The sequence below is a fragment of the Lepisosteus platostomus genome, chromosome 1 (genome assembly GCF_059453375.1).
Source record: "Lepisosteus platostomus isolate fLepPlt1 chromosome 1, fLepPlt1.hap1, whole genome shotgun sequence".
NCBI classification, from domain to species: domain Eukaryota; kingdom Metazoa; phylum Chordata; class Actinopteri; order Semionotiformes; family Lepisosteidae; genus Lepisosteus; species Lepisosteus platostomus.
In genome coordinates, this window is record NC_142611.1 from 73,752,325 (window position 1) to 73,777,979 (window position 25,655).

The 25,655-nt window shown below is 35.6% G+C and overlaps 1 protein-coding gene across 2 annotated transcripts in view; it reads right to left on the minus strand.

The window, feature by feature from the left end:
- Nucleotides 1-13,879: 13,879 nt before the first annotated feature.
- ankrd50 (ankyrin repeat domain 50) overlaps nt 13,880-25,655 on the minus strand; it is a 41,623-nt gene continuing 29,847 nt past the window's right edge. For both annotated transcript variants that reach the window (XM_088637474.1, XM_088637463.1), the window contains exons 4-5: nt 17,260-20,816; nt 13,880-16,505 (exon numbers count right to left, since the gene is read on the minus strand). In XM_088637474.1, coding sequence (XP_088493600.1) covers nt 17,263-20,816 — 3,554 coding nt within the window. In that variant the 3' untranslated portion in view covers nt 13,880-16,505; nt 17,260-17,262. The remainder of the gene's footprint in view (nt 16,506-17,259; nt 20,817-25,655) is intronic.

Here is a 25,655-nt window from a genome sequence, read left to right on the forward strand (position 1 = left end):
ACTAACCCAATTAATATATTTTAGTTTTTAATTTTTGCTGACATTTAACTGCTTACACCCATAAACACATTCTGTTCAGGATTCAAGTTTAGATTCAGTTTAAAAATTGTGTACTTATCATTTGTAATTAAACAAAATAAGACATCATGGGAAGGGTAGTAATACTTTTGAAATGCATTGAATAGGCAGATTATATTTTTACATTATATAAAAACACATATGTATTAAACATACATAAAGTGGAGACCTATCCAAGAAGACTCATGGCTATAATTTATCAATAATTATAGCCAAAAACCTTTATAATTTAAAGGTGCTTCTACCAACTCAAGGGGAGTGAATACTTATGTAATCATTTTTTTTTGCTTCTGCTGTATATTTATAATTAATTTAAGGACAATATGTAAAGTTTCACTTTGATATTCTAGATTATTGTTTGTCTATGGCAAAGCGACACAAAATAACATAATGTACAATATTTAATTGGGACTAAATGGCAAAAAATCCAAATTAAATATTGTATATTATGTTTCTATATGGTAACACAAAAAATGTGAAAAGGTCCCAGAGTGATGAATACTTTTGACAGACCCTGTGATATAGATAATGTATGACAACAGCTGTTATTAGTCAAAGCAGAATATTGACATATGTAGCTGAATTTCATCTAGACATTCAGTTACAGCCTAATATGTCCTGCGGGCCTTGTTGATGGGCGTGTAGACTAGTAAAATGTCTTGTACTAGTGACTAATGCCATGGAAACCTGGAATCATACCCTATAATTAATGGCTTTCAGGTGGTAGAGAGGGTGGAGAATTTTGTAAGAGTTACAGTGACAAACGAGTCTCCTAAATGACATCCTTAAAAATGTTTGTGAACAGGGGACATTTGTTGTTACTTCATCACTCACAGCATTTATTTACTATCTGTTCTACTAGAGTTAAATCTATAGGCTGACCAAAGCAAAGAAGTAGTTTTTTAAATAGAAATTTAAAGCATTTTCTGGTGCAATTCTGAGAAAATAGTGTTCTTTTATAGCAAACTGCTATAAGTATAGCTGTTCCTTAACTCCTTATAGCCTGATCTCCTCTCAGAAGTTAAGAAGGGTTGAGCCTAGTTACTACTGAGATGGAAGAACTCCAAGGAAAATCAGGTTTCTGTTGCAACAGGTGGGTCAGTAGGTGGCACTCTTTGCCCTGAGCCAGAATTTCCAGATGTTCCAGTATGACCAGGGTCACCGTGCTGTTGTTTTTGTGGTTCTGTCCTTCAGATGACACATTGAGCTTAGTTCCTCACTGCTTGGTTTGTTAAAAATCTTCTAAAACTGTCCAAACACACAGGAGTATTATCAAAAAAAATTCTGGATAAACTCCCAGTCTAGACTTACATGTTTACTCCTATACATAAAGTTCCCAAGTAATTCAATTGATGGAGCATTTACTCACATCTGTACCTATGTGATCTCTGCTGATCTTCTTCTTATAGGGTTTACTCCTATACATAAAATCACTTTGGGATGAAAGCAGTGCGATATAAAATAAGTAAATTATTATTATTATTTGAATATTTTCAAACCTATCCATAGCCAGAGCCTATCCCAGCAAGCAACAGGCACAAGAGTGGATACATCCCCTGGATGGGACACCAGTTCATTGTAGAGCACACACAGACACAAAGATGTACACACTCACACCACTACCAGCTTTCTCAGAAGTCAATTAACCCCACACAAACCAAGGGGTAATATACAAACCCAAAACAGACAGCACCCCAGGAATAACTCAGGTCTTCAGTGCTGCAAGGCAGCAATGCTAACCACTACAACACCATTTTACCCATTATGGCTGTCTGATCTTTTTTGATTTTCTTGGATGGTGTTGTTCTTCTATTTACTGTAAATGCCTTAATGTATTTAGACATCAAGGAATCTGTCAATTATTTTTTTCTTAAAGCTATTTTTAATCTGTATTGTAACTATTTTCTATTTTCTGTCACATACTGCCTATCAACATCCTCCTCCAACAATGCAAACTAACTCTTTTGAAGACATGATCATTATACAAAAAGAAATTACGTTTTCCAATGATAATTTGCTAATGGGTAGATCAAATGGCCACAGCTAGGGCAGCACCTACCTACCATGTGGAATGTTGGGGATTAGAAAAACAATTCAATCTTTGCCTGCTTCTTCCTAGTCAAGAAGAAGATGAAAGGATTTGACTAAAAAGAGTCAATCTGTTCACATAGTCAACTGAGCAGCAGGCTCTGCTTGTTAAAACCGAGAGGGTGGCACTGAGCTCATGGATTTTTGTAATAGAGACAGACGTAAACTCTCAGATGTCTGCAATTCAGCAACTGATCTCAAAACTGAACTTGGTTTCAGGTGACCAAAAGAAACAAAAAAGTCACAAAATACCTTGACAGTGAAACTGGAGAGTCTGGAACACAAGACTGTTGAGATGGAAGATTGCTCATGTTATAGCTACATCTCTATACTGGCTCTTCCAGGGGGAGCTGAGTTAGAAAATCGAGTCAGTTTCTTAAAAAACAATCCTTATATCGCTTCAAGCTTTGAAATGTGGTGGTTGGGAGGTGGAGTGATCAAACCGAATCTATGGTAATCCACCTTCGGAGGCCCTGACGAGCCCTAAGTGTGAATTTTCAAGCCTATCCATGAAACTGAATGAAAACTGCTTCTGATGGAAAACAGGTGATCCAGCCCATTCACTGTTCTGAGGAATCTGTATATCAGATTTTCTTTTATTTCTTATTGTGGTGAGTTGTTTTGGTCCATTACTTTGGCCGTGTTGTAAGGAGTGGTGCATGAGTGCTCTGCCATAGAGTTACTGTATAAGTGCAACCGATTTGATGAGAGGAAGGGCCTGGATAGGGAGTGGCTCCAAATTCAATTCACTTCTCCTTTGTTGGAATCTTTTCTGGGAGGTGGTTTCCTGTACTTGTTATTGTCTAGGATGGTTTTGGGTAGTGGTACCCTTTTTAAGGATTTTCTGTTTCTGTTATTTTATCTCTCCATTTTTGCTTGTCATCTGGTAAACTTACTTCATTCAATAAAGAAATATTTATTCATCTTTCTCATTGAATTTCATCACTGATTTCTATGACTAATGTTTCTCTTTTGTCCAGGGCAAGTATCCTACCAGGCATGCTAGCTGGATAGATTTACAGCTAAAGAAAAAATCTATACAGGAGTCTCATTTAAAACAACAGGATACTTGTAGATTTGCTAATAGATATTATATTATAGCAGTTGCTTGTTCTGCAGAAAACAAAACAAAGGTTGCTTTAATGGCAGTTGATCTACCATGTAGATTCCCCAATAATAAATGCTTTCTTGTCATTATATTGGGGTATTACTGTTAGATGTCATGCAGACAAACTACACATTTGGCCTCTTTTATTTAAAACTTAAGTCTTGATTTATGATATGATCGAGAAAACTGCATGATTCACCAATCCCTTCATTTACCTTACCACTCCCATTCTAAATGTGCTGTACTAGAGGTGCTTATAACCATGTCTGACCTAGGACCTGAGAAGAGGTGGATTAGCTGAATAGTATTCCACTTTTTGACTGCAATTAAGTCTTCTGTTTGAAGTGATGCAAATGGCAATTGAGAAGAGTTCATTTTGGAGGGATGTTAAAAGACAAAGAACATACACTTTTTTCTGAGCCAGCATTCCATTTTTCTGATTTGTTCTGACACCACTTTGTATAGTGGAGTGCTAATACAAAAGCTGGAGGAGGGTGTATATGACCAAATGAGTAAACCATGATCGGACAGGCTTTAAAGACCTTGTTGTATCTGCTTATATTCGTTGCTTCAATATTATCACACACCTGCAGATAGTTCAATCTCTGTGTCATTCCTTTATCAGATATTATATTATGGTCTCTCACAGTGCTGTTATTAGATAAGAGATACTTTATATACATATACACGTACTCTACATACTGTGATGAAATGGCATCCCATTCTGGGTGTGACCTGGCTTGTGCAATAATAGTGTAATAATATTGAAGCAAATGTGTCTGTGTCTCATGGAGAGCAAGCTGGGGTATGCGAAAAGACGAATTCCTAATGCAAGAAATTGTATAGGGCTAATAAAGAAACATTATATTACATTACATTATTATTATTAGATGATGATAAGAAAGTTTTTGACTGGCTCAAGTGGGAATAATTTTGGTTGGTTATAGTTCTGTCTTTAGATAATAATAATACAATTAAAACTTTATACACCATTTTAAACACTGAAGGTGTTGTTATTTTTGTTGTGTGTATTTTTGTTACATTCAAATATGTATTAGTAATAACCTTAAAAAATTAAAATACATATATAGCACATATACTGTATGTGCATGCTTCATCCATTTTCAATAACTGCTTAGTCTATTACCGGGGTGCGGTATGCCAGCAGACATTGGGCACAAGCCAGGTCACACCCAGAATGGGATGCCATTTCATCACAGTACTGTATGTACAGTACGTGTATATGTATATATTAATTATCTCTTATCTAATTACAGCACTGTGAGAGACCAAACTGTCTTACAGTGTCTCATTCCATCGTTTTGTGTATATTGTATACACATTACTACTCTATGCTCTTAATTCACATCCTAATTTACAGTATAAACGTTTTTTATCTAATATATTATTACACTTTGGGGGGGGGATATGGTGGTGTATAATAGGTAAAAGAATAAATCAAATAATCATTTTCTAATTTAAGATGTCAGATAACTTGCCTTCTGTTATTGGGAGTGGAGTAATGAAAAAGTAGACTTAAATAGATGAGCTAATATTTAGTTACAACACTAAACACTAGCACACAAACTACTATTAACATAATATTTACAAAATGTGAGTCCCTGAGTACAGGCTTGCTATAGACCTAAATTACTTTCACTTGACACTTCAGAGATGGGCCAGACTTACTGCTAAAAAAAACACAGCAGCTAAGGGAGGACATGCTGAATTCCAAACAACAAAAGGCCTTTCACAGGGCAGTCTGCTTTCTAAAACTGACACATAATTCTGAGAACCATTTCTCTAACGGAGATAATGCATCCCAGAGATGTGAGCACAGCCTGGTGAGTGCTAAAAAGGAAATAAATCTTTCCCCTGCTATAAAAAAGAAACACAGCTCTTTCCTCCCTAGACTTAAACTGGTTTCTTCTGTGAGCAGACTTACCTACTGTTCTAGTCCCCAAACTGTAGGCTGAAGTGCTGGTATCTTGGATCTGTAAGCGGGTGGTTACTCACAAGGGTGCTGCCTCTTGTCTTGTTGAAGGATGAGATAGATAAAAGAGAAGAAGAGAACAACTGACTTGGCTCTATACCACATTTTTCAAGCTAGTCCCATAGGAAAGGCCAATCATCTATTAGGCCAGCTCCAGCTCCAGCCTAGGTGTAGGCTACCACCAGGTTTTCTATTGAGAGAGGGCAGGAAAGACATTCTTAACCACTCCTTCACAGGCAACAACATAAAATACATCCCTATGAAGCAAACATACAACAAAGAGAGGCAGAGATGCATGCCAAGTTTGAAGAGACTTATATTGATAATTATTTTTATCTTCTAGATACTGTGAGGAAGTAATACAAAAAGCAAACAGAATATTAGGATACATAGTTCCAAGTAAAAAACTGAAAACCAGGGTTTGGTTAAAATTGTACACTGTGTAGTAAAACCCTGATTAAGGATACGGTGTCCAAGTTTGGTCACCGAAATACAATCCACACAAAGATACCACATACTTCCCTGAGCTGAACCTTTTTTAGTCTTGAACAGAGAAGACTACAAGTTGACCTGATTCGAGAATTCAAAATTCTTACTAACCTTTTCCTGAAAAGAGAAACACAAACTAGAGGACACAACTGGAAACAAGGGGAAGTGCATTTAAACCACAGAACATGAGGCACTTTTTACAAAGTGTTGTCGGAGTAGGACACAGGCTTTCCACCCATGTTGACACTCTACCCCCTTTCAATAAGTAATTGGATGAGGTCTTTGAGTCAGCTATTGTAAAACCAAATGAGAAAGACTGGCTAAATCAACTCCTCTTGGTTTTAACCATTCTTATGTTCTTTCACCTCCAGAGATTTTCATTAGTTTTAAATTCTGTTAAACTTTAAAATACAAATGTGGTCTTTTTTTTCACCTTTTGTGTTTAAAACATTTTTAACATATGATCTGAAACTGTTTATAAAAAAATGATATATTAATATGGTTACTGCCTACATTACATATAAGATTTTAATCCCATTGCCTTCTCATTCTTCTGTCACACATTAAAGGTGGATGGAGTGGAACAGAGCTTAGGGACAAGACCTCAGATGGCATTTAATTTATATGTTAATCTGCTGACCTTTGCTCTTGTTCCTTGGTGTAATTGGTTCATGACTATTCGACCCTTCGACTACTTCAACCCTTGTTATTTGGCTTAAATGTCAGTTGATTGCATTTTTTTAAAATTTTAGAAGTAACATCATTCAGTAATGATCTACCATTCATCATGATTTCATTTGTACTGTAGCTCTCTTGCCGCAGGTGTATGTTGTTATATCAAAATCACCAACCAAAATTATTTTGTACTGCAGACAAAAGGAAATAACTAACAAATGGGTAAAAAGGAATTTGTTCAAATAAGGATGCATTTTTCTGAAAAAACAGGAACATTTTACACTGTTTATGCATTGTTTTTAGTTATTAGTAAATTTAGTTTTGTGACAACAACAGAATGCCTGCATTGTTTTCACTTGTAAGACTGATTATCTTGCATAGCTACTGTCAGCTTCTAACTAGTGGTGTGAATCCTAAAGAAGCCATGATTTTTATTATGAGGTCTACATAATGTGTAATTACAATTACCTGAAAAGCAGTTCTCTCACTATCCTAAGAAGACATTTCAAAATATTGTCAGGTAATCAAAGGTTCAATGTGGTAATAGGTAGAGAAAATATTTAATTATAGTAGTCCAATAATAGTCTAATTATTTGAGAAATTTGTTTAATTGTGAAAATATTTAAAAACGACCACTAAAGAGGCCGTAACATAAGCAATATTAGCATATAAACAGTGTGTGTATAGGCTGGCTGTGCAGCAATGACAGCTCTACTAACAAGACATGTAGTTTCTCTCTTTTGAACAGCTTCTCTTTAATTATATGATTTATATTATAAATATAATTATTTTCTCTGTAAAATATTTTTTTCGTACTTCAACTTGCATTACATATAACCACAGAAATCACAAATATAAATAGAATTTTCTTTCACCACAATTCTCTTTCTTTTTCTTTAGAGCAGTTACTTCATAATTATGACACTTGTTCTGTTTTGTAATTATAATCAAAGATATTTAAAAAATGTCATTCATTTATAATTATTATTTCTATTTACATGTATAAATGCATAAAATGCTCTTAAAATATCTATTTTTAGTTTAGAAATGTTAACCATTTTTCCCTCAGCTTACATGCTGTAAGTACTGTACAGTAATTTAAGAGTGCCAAAACAGCCCCTGTGCAACAAAAAAGCAAGACTGACACAGTACATCAAAACCGTAAAAAATGATTAAATGTGGAACTCCAGAATGAGAATATAAATAGTGCAGGGACTTAATAATTTTAGACAGCTTGGACATTAGTAATAAAGGTATCATCTACCGTCCTTTACAACCTTTGTTACTGCTTATAGAGACACAGCCTTATGAGCCAATTTTAAGAACCGTTATTTTTTCAATAAAATCACACTCTTGTCATTAATTGTTCATGTACAGTAATTGTCATCTCTGGGGCAGAATATTGTCCTGAATCTCATCAGTGTCAACAGTGTCCTCAGATGAACCTGGCAGCAGCTATTGAATAATGTGTGGAGGAGTGCAAGGGAAAGATCCCTTGCCAGCATTCCTAAAGGGCATGAACACAAGCCATCCGGGAGCTGGAATTTCAAATAGTGTCAGCCGCACTGCACGCCTATACAATGGCCAGTCAGCACAAATATATGATTTGGTTTTGAAGAGTTATGATAGGAGAACCAGTTTTGTGGTCATTGTCACTCTTAAATTATTTAGTAAAAAACATTTATTTTAATTCTTTTAATTCATACTTTATGTGCAAAAATAGAAAGACCCAGTAAAGTGCTCAATGTTAAATGCAATTTTATAAAAGTAAGCTGTACTTTTGCACTGAAATAGCATTTGCTATTTAAAAATAAAAAGGAAAAGGAAAAGAAAGGAGTATGCAATGTATTTGACTATACTACATTTATTCAGTTCGGTTATTGTTAAATCTGCTTGTGCAGATTAAGTGCTTCAAAGAAAACATATCTGTAAATGAACTAATACCTGTCTTTAGGATGAGACGTTAGACCGAGGTCCTGACTCTGAGTGGTCATTAAAGATCCCTGGGCATTTCTCGATAAGAGTAGGGAGTTATCCCGGTGTCGGGGCATTACCGTGGCCTCCAAATTGTCGCCATGTATGACTGGCTTGCACTTGCCCTGCGATGGACTGGCGTCCCGTCCAGGGTGTACCCTGCCTTGCGCTCGTTGCTTACCGGGTAGGCTCCGGCTTCCCGCGACACCATATGGTATAAAGCAGTTTGGCAAACGACATGACATAAACTAATGCAATAATCTAAATGGTCTGTGAAAACTTCCCAGGTAACAAGGAATGTATTTTATGCCATTTGTAGTTCTTTTACTGCGTTTTCTGTTTCTCTTTTATTGTTATAATTGAAATCCATCAAAGATCATTTGGATTATGCATTTGTGGTATTGTATACTACCATTCTAATACAGCATATTGTATAAAATTGTGTATACCTTATGCAAGCACTTTAAATATAATTATTTGGTGATTTACAGATGTAATTTATAAGCAAATCGACATTTAAGGTGTAATATTTCATAGCATATTTTATGCTTTGTTTTATCTAACACAATGCTATGTATCTTTTTCATGTAACAAAAATGAAACACCAAGAAACAGCCATGAAATGATGGGTGAACAATAATTTTATTTTACATCACAAATGGTGTGCCCTGCAGCTCTAAAGCCCATACACAAAACCACAATAGCTGCTATATGTGAACAGAACACAAATCAACCTCTTATTGCTTTAACATGATTAAACTCGCTTTACGGTAAGGCAAATTAAAATGTATAATTTCAAAACCAGATTCAATGCTTTGTTTCTTATATTGAAGTTTTACAACATGCCTGTGGTAATAATAATAATGTGAAAACCCAAAAGGGTGTATATTTATTTAAGCTACAATGGATGGAGAAAAAAAAAACGCAAAGAAAATCTGCAAGACAGATACTTAGGGACTGGAGTCAAAAAGAAAAGCAGAGGAAAAAGAAAACATTAAATCAAGTAATTAATTGCTTATGCCTAAATGCTATTTACATACATTTGAAAGAACCTTTAGAAAACTACAATAGTCATATACTGCACTGTTACAAGATGGAGGTTACAAAACGAGGATGTGGATGTGGATTAGTTAAAAATTAAATAAACATAACCCCCTACTTGATTTTTTCCAAGAATATACCCGAGCGGTTAATATAGTAAGAGGAACATGAATTCTTTGTTCTTTGACATAGTTTTGGTGAAAAGAGAAATAATTCATGCACACTTGGTCAAACAGATATTTATTAAAAATTACCATACACACACAACGTAAAGATACATGTTACGTTTACAGGCATTTCAGATGCCTACAGTATGTCTACAGTAAACAGAAAAACCCCAGAGTGCTATGAAGTATTCAAACTTCTAACACCTACAAAGGCCAGAATAAGATAAAGCTGCCTTCTGAACTAAATATATTTAACCTGCAGTTAAATCTCTCTCTCCAAACCCGGGTCCCAACAAAGGAAAGGGAACATATCTCCTTCATTTAAAATGCACCCACAACCATGAGAGGGTGACTTTAACCTAGGGATTCTTTGCTCCGGAATTCAGAGTTCAGAGTTGCACAGAATTGCAAACTCTCTTAGCAAGGTTCAAGTATTTAGCTTTAATCTGTTTTTTTCAGATTATCTTGACAAGGACCTCTTGCCTGGCACACGCTATATATTCTGTCTCCTCCTGTCTACCCTCTCTCTCTTCTGTCCTTCTCTCTTCTCTTTTTCTCTCCTGATTTGATCTGTTTTATATGCTACACTTTTTACACTCATAATCATTTAGGCAGTATTTAATTAACTAACGTAAACCAGGAGATTCTTTTGATCGGTGTGTCTCACACGCAGCACAAGTAAACATCCTTTGGTTTGAAGCTCAAGGAAGTGGAAATGTTAGCAAAGGCAAGGTGTTACCCATTGTCTCTAGATGCTTAGAGACACCTCCATAACCACCTACCATAACATATAACAATATTATTCATATATATTATTTATGCATTATTCAAATCTTTGTAAATTGTACAGGTGGAGTCCAAGACAAAAGAAAAATAGATAATTAAGGAATGAGACAGAGTTAAGAGAAGTAAAATTAGTACAGAAACTGAAATAGTAGAGAATTTATGGCAACAGGTTAAAGAGATTCCGCTTTGAGCATGGAACAAATTATCCCATAGACAGAAAAAGTAGTGACTGAAATGTTTTAATAATCAGTAAAGAAAAAATAAAAGCTGAAGAAAGCAGTTTACAAAATCATCAAAAAGGATCAGGATCCTGTTGTGACAAGGCTAGATGTTGGAAACAGCCATGTCTTGCTGACAGAGAACTCAAGAACTCAAGTGCAGTAAGGGCTTGAAGAAAGTTGAAGGCAGGCCTACATAACTGAAGTGGATAGGCACACACTGTTTTTAACTGTTATGCCAAGGCGAGCCAAAGCTCACAGCCCTCAGTTTTCAAAGAAATTGGGCACATGCCCACAAGGAGCTGCATTTCAACCAGGGTTGTTTAGACTTGTTTGAACCAATTGTCACAGCTTCCTTCATCCTATTAACTGGTGATTTATTCATCAGCGCACTATACTTAAACCCTGCTCTGCTACTGATCCAGTGCTTTGTCATTGAGTTCGATATATTCATCATTCATGACTGGCTCAAGTGATTTTCACTGTTTCATAACAAAATAATCTCAAGTGAGAGGCTGGCATAGATGAGGAGGTGATTTCACCTTTTGAATGAGTGAAAACCAGTAATGACAAAAACAGAAAGGAACCAGAATCAGAATCAACACCTTTGTCCTACTGGTATGTTAAAGCAACAACATAGATACCTTTGCCAGGTTATCGACTTCAACAACATGGTTGTCTCTTCTGTAATCCCACAGCTTTTGGCATTGTAAAAAAGGAAAACAAAATGTTGATACATAGTTAAAAGCCCATTATTATATATACCAAAGCACTATCAAACTTTAATATAGACAAAACTATCCCTATGTTTTAAGAGGATGTCAGACATTTCTTGTCATTGGAAATACCTTGGGAACAAACACTAATTAATGTTGTCACAGACCAAAAAATTAAAAATCAGAAAAACAACGCACAACATCATTTTACATACAGGAAAAATGTCAGCATGCAAAAAGTAATGCAATATAATATTCCATCCAAAATACCCTAACCTAATTTAAAAATGAAATTCGAACTCTCATTTAGAATCAATAAAAATAATCATACTCCATTTGATTCTTATTTTACAAGCCTTCTGTAATACTGTAATACAAAACAAGAAACCAGCTGAAACAGATGTTTATATTGGCAAAAGTATGCTAGAAATATTTATGAATACTTTTTTTCAGGAAAATATGACTTCAGCAACATTTGGTTTGCTCATTATCTCAGTCATGCTTGTCTGTTCTCATGACATGAGACCACTTCACATTTGTTATTGTTTGAGTGTAAGATTTTATTTATTCTTTTTGACAATGTATTAACATTGTGCTATTGAACATTTCACTGTACATTTTCACTGTTATTTTCCCCAAGTACTTTTAAAACACTTTTATGGATTTTCAGGTCAGCATTTTGTTATTATACTGTATGTTTCATGTTCAAACCAATGAAATGCAGAGTCTTGTAATTATAGTACTGTGACAATAAATATTTTAAAAATACTTTGCGGTTAACACTATGAAATCGAATAAGGAAACTGTGTAAATAAACTTCAAAACAAGATTAAAAAGATTAAAACACCATACTGTACCATTTTACACAACAATTTATGCAACAAATCAATGAATTTAAGTGGATTTCTGCTATAAAGAAGAACCTATCTGTCCTTTGGTTTAATGTCAATTCCATCTACTAAAAATGATCTTAAATGGACAAATATCTGGTCTAGCTAAAACAAATACACAGAAAAAACCCACATTTTTCAAAATATTTTTTCATTAAACAAAGAATACTTGCCTTTATATATGGGTTAGAACAAGGGCTATTTTGAAGAGGCCTGTGGATCCAATGCATATCAGGCACTGAACTAGCATTAAAAAGCTCAGGGTATCATTATTTAAAAATAAGGTAATTATTAATTAAAATAATGTTCTTTACAATAATAAGGGCATACTTACCAGCATACAAGTCTCCAATTTCGAATTCTTAAATTTATTTAAGGTTTAAATTGCGTTATAATTTATAGTAATACTGTACTGTATACATTATACTTGGAAAACATGATCATGTGATTAAAAAACAAATTGTTCCCTAAGCAATTTAAAGCTCTTTGCAAGATTAATTTGTTAAATTGTATAACTGTGAATCCCCCAAATTAGAAAGGTAATGTCTGATAATAAGTGCAGTCTTGTTCCAGTCTTGTACTATCTGGAAGGCAAATTAATTTTAGATATTCTGGAAGAGATCCATCTATCCAGAATAGATCAACATTTCCAGGTCCTAATCTGTCTTGCAGTTTACACTATTGCTTAAACAGCTTTTGTAGAAAAAATAGCAGTTTTTAGAGGAAGATATAGAAATTTGTTCATTGTCCCTGTTCTTTATGTCATATTTGTGTTAATTGCCTTACAATGCTTATAACTTCTTCAGTTTACTCACCTAAGTCATTCTCAAATTTTCAATGTAATTCCCAAACCCCGATGGATTAATTGAAGCAATTAAACATGCTGTCACAGGCACAACAGCAGTCAGGGAATTGAACAAACTGGGTCAGTGACTGCTAGGAGCAAAGAGATATCAAATAGGTTATACACAAAAAGACAAGCGAAAAAGAGGAAGAAAGTTTAAAAGTGTGTTTAAAATAAAACGACATTACCAGGGCCAAGAGTTATTAATTGAACAGATCAAAAGTGCCAGTGATCTGTAAATGAGCAACATCTGGAAGACCCATACTGTGCTGACAAAACATTTATGTACACGTTTGTTTGACCACATCACATCGACAGGTTATGTTTGGTTAGCTTCCCATGTCTTTAATTATCAGTCCAAAATGGTCTTCATGTTAGCACTTCGATGAGTGTGTTATGACTGACTGCTCTTTCAGATCTGTGCAGTATAAAATAATGGGGGTGGACCTCATGACCATATCCAATACTTTTTCATCTTAGGGCTGGACTGAGGTATCATGTAAGGCCAAAGGTTAATGGCTTAATACAGAATTAAATCAGTGATATAAAAAGCTAAGCAACTGTGAAATGTGCTATCCTCTGATAATCTTATCAAACATGCCATAACATAAATGTGAACTCTCATAATCATTGGGGTGCAGCACTAAATATGAGAATTGTGTATGAACAGACAAGATCTACAGCTGTGCTAGAATTGAATGGTCTTTTAAACCTAAAGATTCAAACACTGCATTCTGTATGCCTGCTCATACCATATGATGAAGTGTACAGTATGTAGAGGCACATTAAAGAAAGAAAAAAAAAACATGAGCTCAACCATTTCTTGTAGGCTTTATTCTATTGTAAAACAAACTGAAAATGTAACAAGGATAATAATGGCAGCTGCAAAGTAGCAGGGCAATATTGCTACTGGAGCACAAGAAACATTTTCCCCTGCAACATAAACCAGTTTATAGCCATGCTGTTCTGTACTATATATGCTTTTCTGTATTCTATAACATTATGTCAAGAGCATGAAACTCTTTGTTCAGCCCTCTGTCCTATAATTAAAAAAAAATTCAACATTACTGAAAGGTGGAAAGGCCACAGGGAAGGGCAGTCATCATGGAACAGAACCATTCCTGCATTTTTGCCCAACTGAAAATGAAGAGCATAGGTTTTTTATATTTACAATACTGACTTCAGATTTAATTAGATCAGCCAAAGTACACATTTATTGGATATTTACACCTTCATTCTGAAACAATGTTAGACTGCTCACTGATGTGTGTTAAGTATATGCTAATACAGAAATAATTGCAGTGAGAAGGGAAAATGTCATATAAAATAAAACAAAATAAGTTCTGATAAGTGTCCCCTTGAAGCACTGTGACAATAATATGCAACCAATCCAATGAAAAACCTAAATAATAATTAACAATAAATCTAAGCTTTTATAATGTGGCCACATTATATGAATACAAATGAATGTTGTGATTTATAAAATAGACAGGAAAAAATGTGGTTATGAAAAAATGTGAATGCTATAAAGGGCTATTGATTAAAAAAAGTGTCAGCATTATAAACAAGGGAGAGTCTGAACAGTTACCTGCAGAAAAGCAAATATATTTATTAAGCACTTTAATATACATAAGGAATTTCAGCTTCATATAATACAAGAAATAAAATATTTTTTAAAATGTGAAGTTCAATGTACATTATATGCTATTTACAACCATACTGTTTAAATGCAATCCTTACAGCCTAAAATGAAAAACATACTTGCATAACAAAAAAAAAAAGATGGAAAAATAAGTTCAAAACTTGGCTAAATGATCATAAATACTGTCCAGGACAGAAGGCCTTTAAAGGGCCCTTCTGTTTCCTATGTGCTTTTCCCAGTCCTTGCTAGCTTGCAAGTTTAAGCAAAAACCAGAACCCTTTAGTTTGAAGCTGTTATACAGATCTGTTTGAAAGATGGCCACAGTTTATTTCTTTATAAACATAGTTCTCCATACATTAATGGTTTTCCACTTTGTTTTTAATTTAGGAAAGCAGTGGCATACTGATAGTCCATCTTCGTGAAACTAAAGCCAGAAAAACTATGACATTACACAAAAACGCGCACACACCCTTCACAGGTCCACAAGAAACAGATGTTCCGAATCTCAGAGCTCCTTGTGCTCTAATTCTGAGCTCCTTTACTTCCTGGCAGTCAAAGCTTGGGGATATGAAATATAGCCGCTGAAACCAATACTTTTTCCTCTTTGTTTTTCCATTGACTTTCAGAGACATGACAAGCATAAAACATCCAACACTGGCTTAAAACAAGAATATTATTGAAGTTTAAAGCTTCAAGGGATCAGAAAAAAAATACCCTTTACCAACCCATGGAAAAGGGAAAGTGTTTTTTTTGCCACAAACTGCTGCATTCTCAAGAATGTCTTATTGTAATTACGACAGCAAGGAAAGTCTTAGAAAAAAAGAGCTTACATATCTTATCTTGCAATGCACATATCATAGGCTGCTGAAAACAACTTCATACAGAACAGTGTTACTGATGAAATTAATTTCTCTAACCTCAAATACTGGCGCACACTAAGAAGCTTAAATCTAACACTATTTTAAGTATCTTTTCTGACATATCTAGTAATTAAAGTCCCACTGGGACAAATCAAAAGCAACTGTTCCTGATGATTTCATTGAAATTTGCTATTGGGGACCCAGTAATACTATGGTATTCATGAACAAAATAAAAATGCTTAATGGATGTCAACACAGCCCCTTTACATATCTGTAGGGAAATGATCATGACAGCACCATGGTATAATACACAATACAAGTGGCTTTTTCCATAATAAATAGTGTTGATTATATCCATACTGTAAGTTACGTTTTCTGTTAACATAAAACACACAAGATCTATAGGAAATGTACGATTTCTTATGAGAGGAACACTGTTTCAAGTCCACAGAGAGAGGTTTTGACATCAGAAAGGCAGAGTATATAAATACATGTAACACTGCCCTAGGCGATGAAATATCTTGAAATGCAAAAGTGAGGTGTTGCAGTATTGTACTAGGCAGTACATTTATTTCTAGAAATGTATATTTGCAGGCAAGGAAAACAATAAAAAAGCATTTTCAACAATTATTTTGTTAGGAAACAAACAGAAGTTGTCTAAAAAAAGTGCATACTCTGCATATTAAATATATGGTACATTAAATAAAATTATAAAGCGTGCAGGGTTACACTGAAAAGGCCATCACAGATGTAGGCACATTGCAGTATCAGTTCATGTAATCAGTGTGCAGCAATCACATTCTTCCCTAGGCTTTCGAGGTGTTCAAAGTTCCCACTCTGTAAAAAGTGGAAAATAAATTCAGTTTTCTGCAGATAAAAGAGGTTCCTTTGGCACATTCTCTCCAATGTCTGTATGGCGGATACTGTTGAAGACATCTGAAACAGAATAAAAGGAAATCAGCTGTAAATTTCAGTTATCTATTTTAAAAATGTTATTAACAGTTCTCAGCAACAGAGATATGGACATTATACGGGACTTAAAACTTTCACAAAATATATTTTAACAGCTATTCATACGATGTCGTAATCAACAAAGAAGCATTCGAGTTGAGAATAGACTTTACTTTGCTTGTTTTTTACCACCAGAAGAATCAATTCATAGCAGACAAGGTGTTGAAAAAGAAGCGTTACCTCCAAATCATGACAATTTAATACACAGAACCAAAGCCTCTGCTTTTTAAAAAGTATTAGCATCCAAATTTAAAAAATCTTGCTCCCTGTAAGCATTTCTAAAACAAAATTACATTAATTCAGATTAATAATTTAACTTTATTCTGTCAAATATTTAAATAAAACAGACAAGATATTTTTTGTCAAGTCTTATTTTGACTCAATAGCAGTCCCCTACATTTCAGTATTGCTTAACAAGCAGAATCAAGCAGAAACATGTCCCAGGGTTCTCAATGTACAATAGGATAAAGGTTTATACAAAAGTCATGGGGAGATTCAAGAGCTACGAACACCAAGTTACATGGAAAATGTTTTCATGAACTTCCTTGTGCCTTCCTTTTTGTATTTTTTGGACATGATACTAAGCTACCAATTAAATTCTTCCTTCAGCAAAAAGATACTAATTTTTTTCTAATTTCTTTTTTAAAAAACATGTCAGTCCATGTTTGACATAACGTACCAGCTATAATGGAGTTTCCTTTTTGTAGTTAAAGCTTGGGTCTGTTCCTTCAATCTGCAGTTTCAGGGCTTGTTTAAGGCTAAGTTCTGTCTCCCCTATGGGGTAACCATCTAGTACTTCCTGATGCCCTCTATCTTGGACAGTTCTTGGGACAGACACTCTCCCAAGGAAAACTTGATTCCCCTGAAGGTGATAGTTGGGATTGGTCATGATGCCATTCCTTTTCTTTTCTGTACTGTTTTGCTGTTGGATAAGGAACTGTTGTGGTGACCTTCCCACCTCTTGCTGAGTGGGAACAACTATTTTACACTGAGGTTCTGGAAGGAGCTGCTTCACTGTCACTCCAGCATTTGATGCAGGCTTTGTTAGAGCGATCCTTTTGTCAAACTGCGTCATTTCATATTCTAACACCTGACTTTGTGAGCCACTATTCTTGGACCTTTTTTTCTCCCCTGAACTACCCTTACTTGAGCCATTGGATGCATTATTTAATTTACTTCCTTTGGTTGACTTTAGGCTTGGCTTTACTTGACTCCATTCATATTCACTAGAGGGTGAACTGGGATGTTGTCCTATGGACTTTGTTGTAGAAGACGGTGATACTATAGACTGCCTGCTTCGACTGCGAGGCAAAGAGTGCTGTTGGATTTGCTCAGTAAAGGACAACCCATGGAAACTATCAATTGGCACAGTCTGGGCAGTTGCCGTTGATGATGTTGTTCGCAAGGAAGAGTTCTTTGAGCTTTTGAGAGAGTTGTTGGAGAGAGAAGACTTATGCCGGTCAACAGTTGAGTCAGGGGATTCTGAAGGAGAGCTGAAGGCGTGTACAGGTCCATTAGATAAGCCACGACCTGAAGGCTGGAGTTCCCCAGCACCTGTGCTGCCAGAGCTGTTTGATTTTATTGTTAAAGACTGCATCTTACCAGTTACAGAAATGGGAGCCTTCTGTTCCATTGTGTGAACAGGAGAAGGACTACAACCATTCAAACTAGAAGCCCCATATGTTTCTAAAAGTTTGATAATCTGTGAATGCCCTCCCTTTGCAGCCACTCGCATGGCTGTGCGTCCAAACTGGTCTGCGTGGTTTGGGTCAGCACCATGTTCTAATAATAGCTGGACCACATCAATGTGTCCTTCCTGGGCTGCAATGCATAATGCTGTTGCTCCTTGATTACATGTGTGATCCACGTGAGTTCCATTATCAATCAATAACTGTACTACCTTGATGTGACCCTGCCATGCTGCAGACTGCAAAGCCGAACGCTTTTCATTATCACAAGAATTCACATCAGCATGGTAGTTTATCAGCATTCGCACCATTTCTACATGCCCCTGCCAGCAGGAAACATGAAGAGCTGTTCTTCCTTCTGTATCACTGGCTTCTACATTTGCTCCATTTTCTAAGAAATATTCTGCCATGGCTAGTTGATTTTCAAGAGCCAAGATATATAGAGTAGGACGTCCATCTGCATCCTTGCAGTCTATGTCAGCTCCATGGTTAAGAAGCAGCTCAACAATGTCTCTATGTCCTTCCAAAGCTGCAACTCTGAGTGAATTCCTTCCATCATAGCCTCTCTGGTCAATGCTAGATTTATTTTCAATTAGTATCTGTACACAATCATAATGACCTTCTTGCGCAGCAAGTATCAGTGGAATCCGCCCATCATTGTCAACTTCACTGCATCGGGCACCTTGTTCAATAAGCGCATCACATACTAGCCTGTGCCCCTCAAAAGAAGCCATGTGCAGTGGGGTCCAGCCTGCATCATCTCTATGATTTTCATCTAGTCCCCTGTCCAGCAGAGTTCGCACAACTTCCACATTCCCTTGAGCAGATGCTATACTCAGTACAGTTCTTCCTTCACTGTCAATACTATCTACTGCAGCTCCCCAAAAGAGAAGGGTGTTGACAACTGATGCATGTCCCATAGAAGCAGCTGCAAGAAGAGGTGTTCTCCCATTGTTATCAGTATGATCAACATCTGCTCCCCCTTCCAGCAGTAAATCAACAACATCAACGTGTCCTTCATAGGCAGCAACTAATAAGGGGGTCATGCCATCTTTGTCACAGTGATCAACTTCTGCTCCTCTGTCTATAAGTAGACTGACTACAGAGGCATGCCCTTTGCTTGCTGGTACACAGAGGGCAGCTACTGAAAGAGCAGTCCTCCCATCCACATCCTCATGATTTACTTCTGCCCCATGGTCAAGAAGATGCTCCACAATCTCTCTGTGACCCATATATGCTGCAGCAATGAGTGCGGTCCTTCCTTCATTATCTGCTTTATTGACTTCTGCCCCATGTTGTAGCAGATTCAACACAATGTCCTCGTGTCCTCCCCAAGCTGCAGCCCTCAAGGCTGTTCTACTATCAGCATCTGCACAATCTACTTTGGCGCCAGAGTACAAAAGTGCAGAAACCACCTCAGAGTGTCCTCCCCATGCAGCAGACCTTAGCGCTGTCCAACCATCATGATCAGTGTGATTGATATTTGCTCCACACCCGATAAGGCAGTTCACAACCTTGGTATGACCTTGTCTTGCTGCAAGTGTAAGTGCTGTCTGTCCATGGCCATCTTCAATTTCCAAATTTGCTTCTCTAGAAATTAATAAATTAACCACATCTAGATTGCCACTGTATGCAGCATTTGCTAATAAAGTTCTTCCACTTGAGTCACTTTGGTTTACAGAAGCTCCATTATCAAGTAAAGTCCGAATTGAATCCTCCCTTTCCAAGGCCTGTTGGACGATACATGACGCTCGGTCATCTTCACTGCTGACATGGGCACCAGCTTTGACCAACAGCTGTAAAACCTCCTGTTCTTTTGGGATGGAGGATGTCAAAGAGTCTTTAGCAGGTGTTCCATTCCATACCATCCAGAGTGCAAGATGATAGGGCTCTATTTGGAAGTTGGAGTTAATCAGGTGTAATGCAAATTCTTGCACTTCCAGTGGTTTAAGCTCCTTGGCCCTACAGGTATAACTCATAGCCATCATTCTGTGTCCCTCTGCTGCATTACACAAATATTTTTGAGTACAATGCTTTACATCCAACAGCCACTCTGCAAAGCTATAATGAAAAAGGATTTTAGTATTTCCCAGGCCATCGATGAGCAGCTTTGACAGGATATCCATCTTTCTTTGAAATTCTTCCAATGTCAATGACATGTTTTTTGTCCAGACTGCATGATAAAGCTCCTTAACAGTAAGCGGTCTGCATGCCGCAAGAATCACATTCAAGATGGGTTGCACTTTTGTAAACTGCTTTCTCACAAAAAGCCTCTGGCAAAGCCACAGGTACAACCCATTCAGTGTTCCAGGGATGTCACGGATCTCTCGAAGCATGATGAAGTTCTCCACAACTCCATCTAGCACTCGTTCCAAATACAGGAAGCATCCGCTGCTTTTGATGTGGAGTTGATTCAGCATTTCTGCCGTTTCTTTTGTTAGGTGTTGCCTCAGTGCTTCTTCTTGGTCTAATCGGTGTAGGATATACTGTTGCACATCCTTCACAATGTAAGCTTTACGAAGGTCATCAAGGCTGATTTTACGGAATCCTATGAGAGAAAAGCAGAAAAAATTAGTACAGATGAATTTTTACTCACATGACAATACATACTAATTTAATTGTGGAGCTTTTTAGGAAATGGTCTAAAAAGTACTGGCCCTCCGAAAAAGATATGACATTTTTTGTATAAATATATATAAATGACACTTTTAGTAACAGAAAACGTTTTTCCACAGTGTTATGCTTTTATTATTAACCTGATGTTTACAAAAATATTTTATACTAAATGCACTTGTTAAATGTTATAAACTTAAATGTTAATAACTGAATTTCCTGCTATATGCAGCACACATTCTACATTTTTCAGTGATATTACAAAGTTTACAAATATAAATCATTTGGCCCAGCTAGGTTTTTAGTTAAATTAATAGTTTGCTGTTATGAGGTCAGATCCAGTTTTACTTTCTGATGTTGTCATACAACTGGTAGTCAGATTTCAAATGGCTTAAGAACAAGATAGACCATAACCCAGCAGGCCTACCAGGATCAAATACTTCAAAGAAATCCACATTTTATGACCCCAGGCTCTACGTATTCACAAAAGGTGAAACCTCCTGCTACTGTAACATCTATATTTAACAGGTTAAAATAGAGAGCTGCATCAGTGTGTGAGCTGAAAGGAACAAACAGTGGTTAATTCCACAATAAAGATCAATCCTTTCACTGTTTAATGTGGAATTAACCTCTGCCTGGTTCCTATGTATAATATATATAGACAAATTGAATACTTACATATGAAATATAAAATATTGCTTATTTATGCAATATAATCTACATAATATAAAACTAAAAATTAAAAGCATATTTAATTTTAAGTAGGTTTTGTATAATGTGAAATACTGTCAAAAAACAGTTTAAATCTAATCTATAGTCAGTGAATTACTAACCAGACCATCAGGCCCTACATTTACCTCCCTAGAACAATTTGTTTTATCATCTTAGTTGTCTGAAAAAAATCTTTTGCAGTTACATGAAACACATTTTCACTTTTCTATGATACCAGAAATGCAAATTACATGATAATAATGAATAGTGCATGAAATTAAAAACACTGATAGAGACACTGTAATGCTTTTAAGTTTATGGTTTCCCGTCTTTTACTCGTTAGTTATATTTCAGGGATATAAAACTACTTATTACCGTGTGTTGCTTAACCTCAATCCAAACCAATCAGTTAAATTCCAATTAGCAACATACACAAGCACAAAGAAGTAGGAAGATCATTTCAGAAACAACACCAGGTTGTATTGCAGAAAGCAGTAAAGCTGAAGAATGAAAAAAAAAACATCACATAACCACCAAAACTATCATCACCACCTGTTCAATCATACTTTTTGTTTGGCTGTAATCAAAACTATATCGGAGACATTAAGCAATAAGTATCTGAATTAAAAAAAAAATGTCCTCAACCATTTTTAACCGCTAAATACCATAAGATAGAAATTATTTGTTCTGTGTTTATAAGGTCATAATCACATTTTACACGGAAAACAATTCTCAATATAAAAACTTCTACATATCACTAAGTCCAAGGACAGAGGAGTATTTACATAAAGCTGTACTGTTCCCAGGGTCTCCCTTAACTTGGAAATGGGGGGAAGGGACACAGTCTAAACATTCACTTGCACTGCTTTGGCATAGTTCACATATTTCTTAAATGTAATCAGTGTATTCAGTGGGAAAAAGAAATGCTGCATTCTCTTATTTATTGAATTCTCTCATTGACCAAAAACAATTCTGCTCTGAATGCAAATCTTCACATTCTACAGAGCCCATGGGTCATTAAATAAGTGCATCCAGATTCCCCATTTCTGGTGAGAAAGTCTAATGTTTACATCTTTTTATTCTAATGAAGCAGCAGATTTGCTTACAAAATAACCTTAAGCCATATTTTAAACCCTTCCTCTCTTAATATCCACTGCAAACTATCTTCTGTGAAAAGGACAAAATTTGTAACTGTTATACAAGATAACACAAAGTCATTATAAAAACAGTAAATCGACCGTTAAATTTAATATCACTATACATCTAAGAAAATTCAAATATACATTCTAGCATATCAGCAAAATACTGTGTAGCCTTCTACGATTTGTCATTTCTACAGAAAATAGATCATACCTAAAATTTAGTAAAATCTAAATTCAAAACTGCTCATCTGTTAGGCAGACCTTGACTGGAACTTGATCCAGTTGGTTTAGGTTTTTGTAAAGAAAACACCTAATGTCCAACACAAAAAAATAGTTCTATTATGATGACTAGGCTAAACAAAAGTAATCTAACCTAAAGAAAACACAGTGACTATTTTCCATGCCTCTATTCCAAACACTTAGTGTGATCACAAAATAGTTTCTAAGAAATAATGCTTACTGGTGAGAATTTCTTTAGTATTTGGTAGAAAGAAAGTAAAAACCGTTTGCTCTCAAGAATTAAGTAAAGTACACTTATTTTATTTAATTAAATCCACATACATTACTCAAAGATCCTCCTTGTGTTTTACAAAGCATTCTTCTTGTATGTGACAACTCTATAGTACCTGGGCAAGCAGAAAACAGGTATACACTGGTAACTTAAGTAACAGCCTGATAACACTTATTGATACATTTCACAACATCTTGCTTATAATAGGAGTACTGTACCTCAAATTATAAAAATTAACAATAAAACCCTAAGACATTCAGTGGCATTAACTTTAAAATGTGAACTTCACAGACTTCTACATATACAGCCGCATTACCATTTTATCATCAGAAACTATTTTCCATTACTGCTCCAGACAGCCTACATTTATTTCCAGTTACAATGATCTAACGGTACAGAGCTGCTTAATACTTAAGTGAACACTTGGGAAGAATCCAGGCTGAACAGGAAACAGTCTGGCTTGGAGAAAAAGGATAGAGGCCATGCAAAAGGATAACCAAGAAACGAAACATTTTATGTATTTCTGACGGCAAATGCAGACTGACATTTCTTTCTCCCACTGTAGAAATCTTGCAGTTTTAGCATATTTTGAAAATGTACCTTTTGTTTACCTTTTAGAACATCGAGTTTACCTTTTAGAATAAATGTTTCCAAGGATTAATTCCTTCCGGACTTCAAATGGTAGAAAAAAATAACAGGACTGTGATGTTTCATTTCTTCAAGTTAACAAGGTTGGGCTCCGCAGAATATAATGTGCAAATTCTATGGGTGTGTGAAGACAGTATACCTTCTATACTGAGATAGCATAAGGTGCGTAATTATACAAACCATTGTTAAAGGGATATTAATATGTAAAAACAAAAGAAATTCTAACAACTCCTATAAATAATAGAAAATCTATTGCCTACTTGAAGTTTTGATAAAGCTATTTTCTAACTCACGAGGTATAGATAACAGATCTAGAAATTCAGATTAAAGCTGTAAGCTACTACAATTATTACCACATATGGTGTATTTACCTGTTAATTGACATTTTAATGTATTTGAATCTCACATTATTATTCATGGCAAGATAAAGCCTTACTTCTTTAAGTGTGGACGATCTGAATTTTGTTTTAAATTCATATTGTACAAATTAACTTCACAAAGTATCAGAATTACACAAAAATTACATGTATTTGCTTCCTTATACTTGAAGGTCTAAAATGTTTACATTTTCTGGATAATAAGCATATGTTAGATTTTCAACATAGTTTTCACCTTGGTATACCAATGAAAAGTTCTCTGTAATGCAATCCTTGGATCAAGTAGTGTAACTGATCTTAAAATAGTGACAAAATACATATGGCTTTAGAATACGAGCTGCAACAGTCATTATTAATGATGTCTTACCTGTTCAGATGTGCTTTATTATTGCAAACCTTAATTTTGAAAAGGAAGTCATATTATAAAAGTCTAATAAGGTCTTCATTAGCATAAATATAATATTCACTTCGGAATAGGAGCTATTGAAGTCTTTATTCCTGATCTACAAGTAGTGGATACAAAATGGAAACAACAATATAAAGCCACTTAACACGGTGGCTTTCGGGTACTTAATATTAACCAACCAGCCCTTTCCAGAATTTCTATAGATAATCCTGAGCATAAGGGGATGTTATTTACTTAATGCATGACCCAGACCTGTTTGGAAGCCCTCATTTTCAATATACTTGATGCCCCTCAGTTACCCATAGTGTCCCTTAGTTATTTCCATTTCATACTTCATTAATCATTAATGACTAACAACCAAGGCTCTTCGAAAAGGAAAATATGCTTAGAACAATATGCTAAGCTCTGACTAAAACTGCAGGGAAAAACGTATAAATATAATGTGGAATTTTAAACTGAAGAACATTTTAAACATACATCCTTAAATTTGTTGCTTTATTACCTAAGTGTTTATGCTTAAAAAGCAGAAAGTAGGCTCTTAACTGGACACCTCTAGTCTTCACATCAGAACCAGAGTTAAATAATTTGCAGACTTAAATTTATATCCAGTGAATACAGTGGCAGAGGGGAGTAGCCGGTAGGGCTACAGACTCTTAATCAGATTGTTGTGGTCTGAAATAACTGGTGAACACACTGTAGCCTTGAACTAGGTACTTTACACAGATTATACTATATGAGTGGGTACCAAAATTTACATGTAAAAACAGGTAATCTCCATAAGGTTGTCTGGCCTAAAGTGTCAGCCAAATACATGTATAAGACTGTAAAAAGAGAGTGGAATAACTAGCTTACACAGTTTTATTCTTAGCTGACATACAGTGCCGTAAAAAATTATTTGCCCCCTTCCTGATTTCCTCTATTGTTGCAGACTTTTGACACTGAATGTTTTCAGATCTTCAACCAAAATCTAATTTTAGAT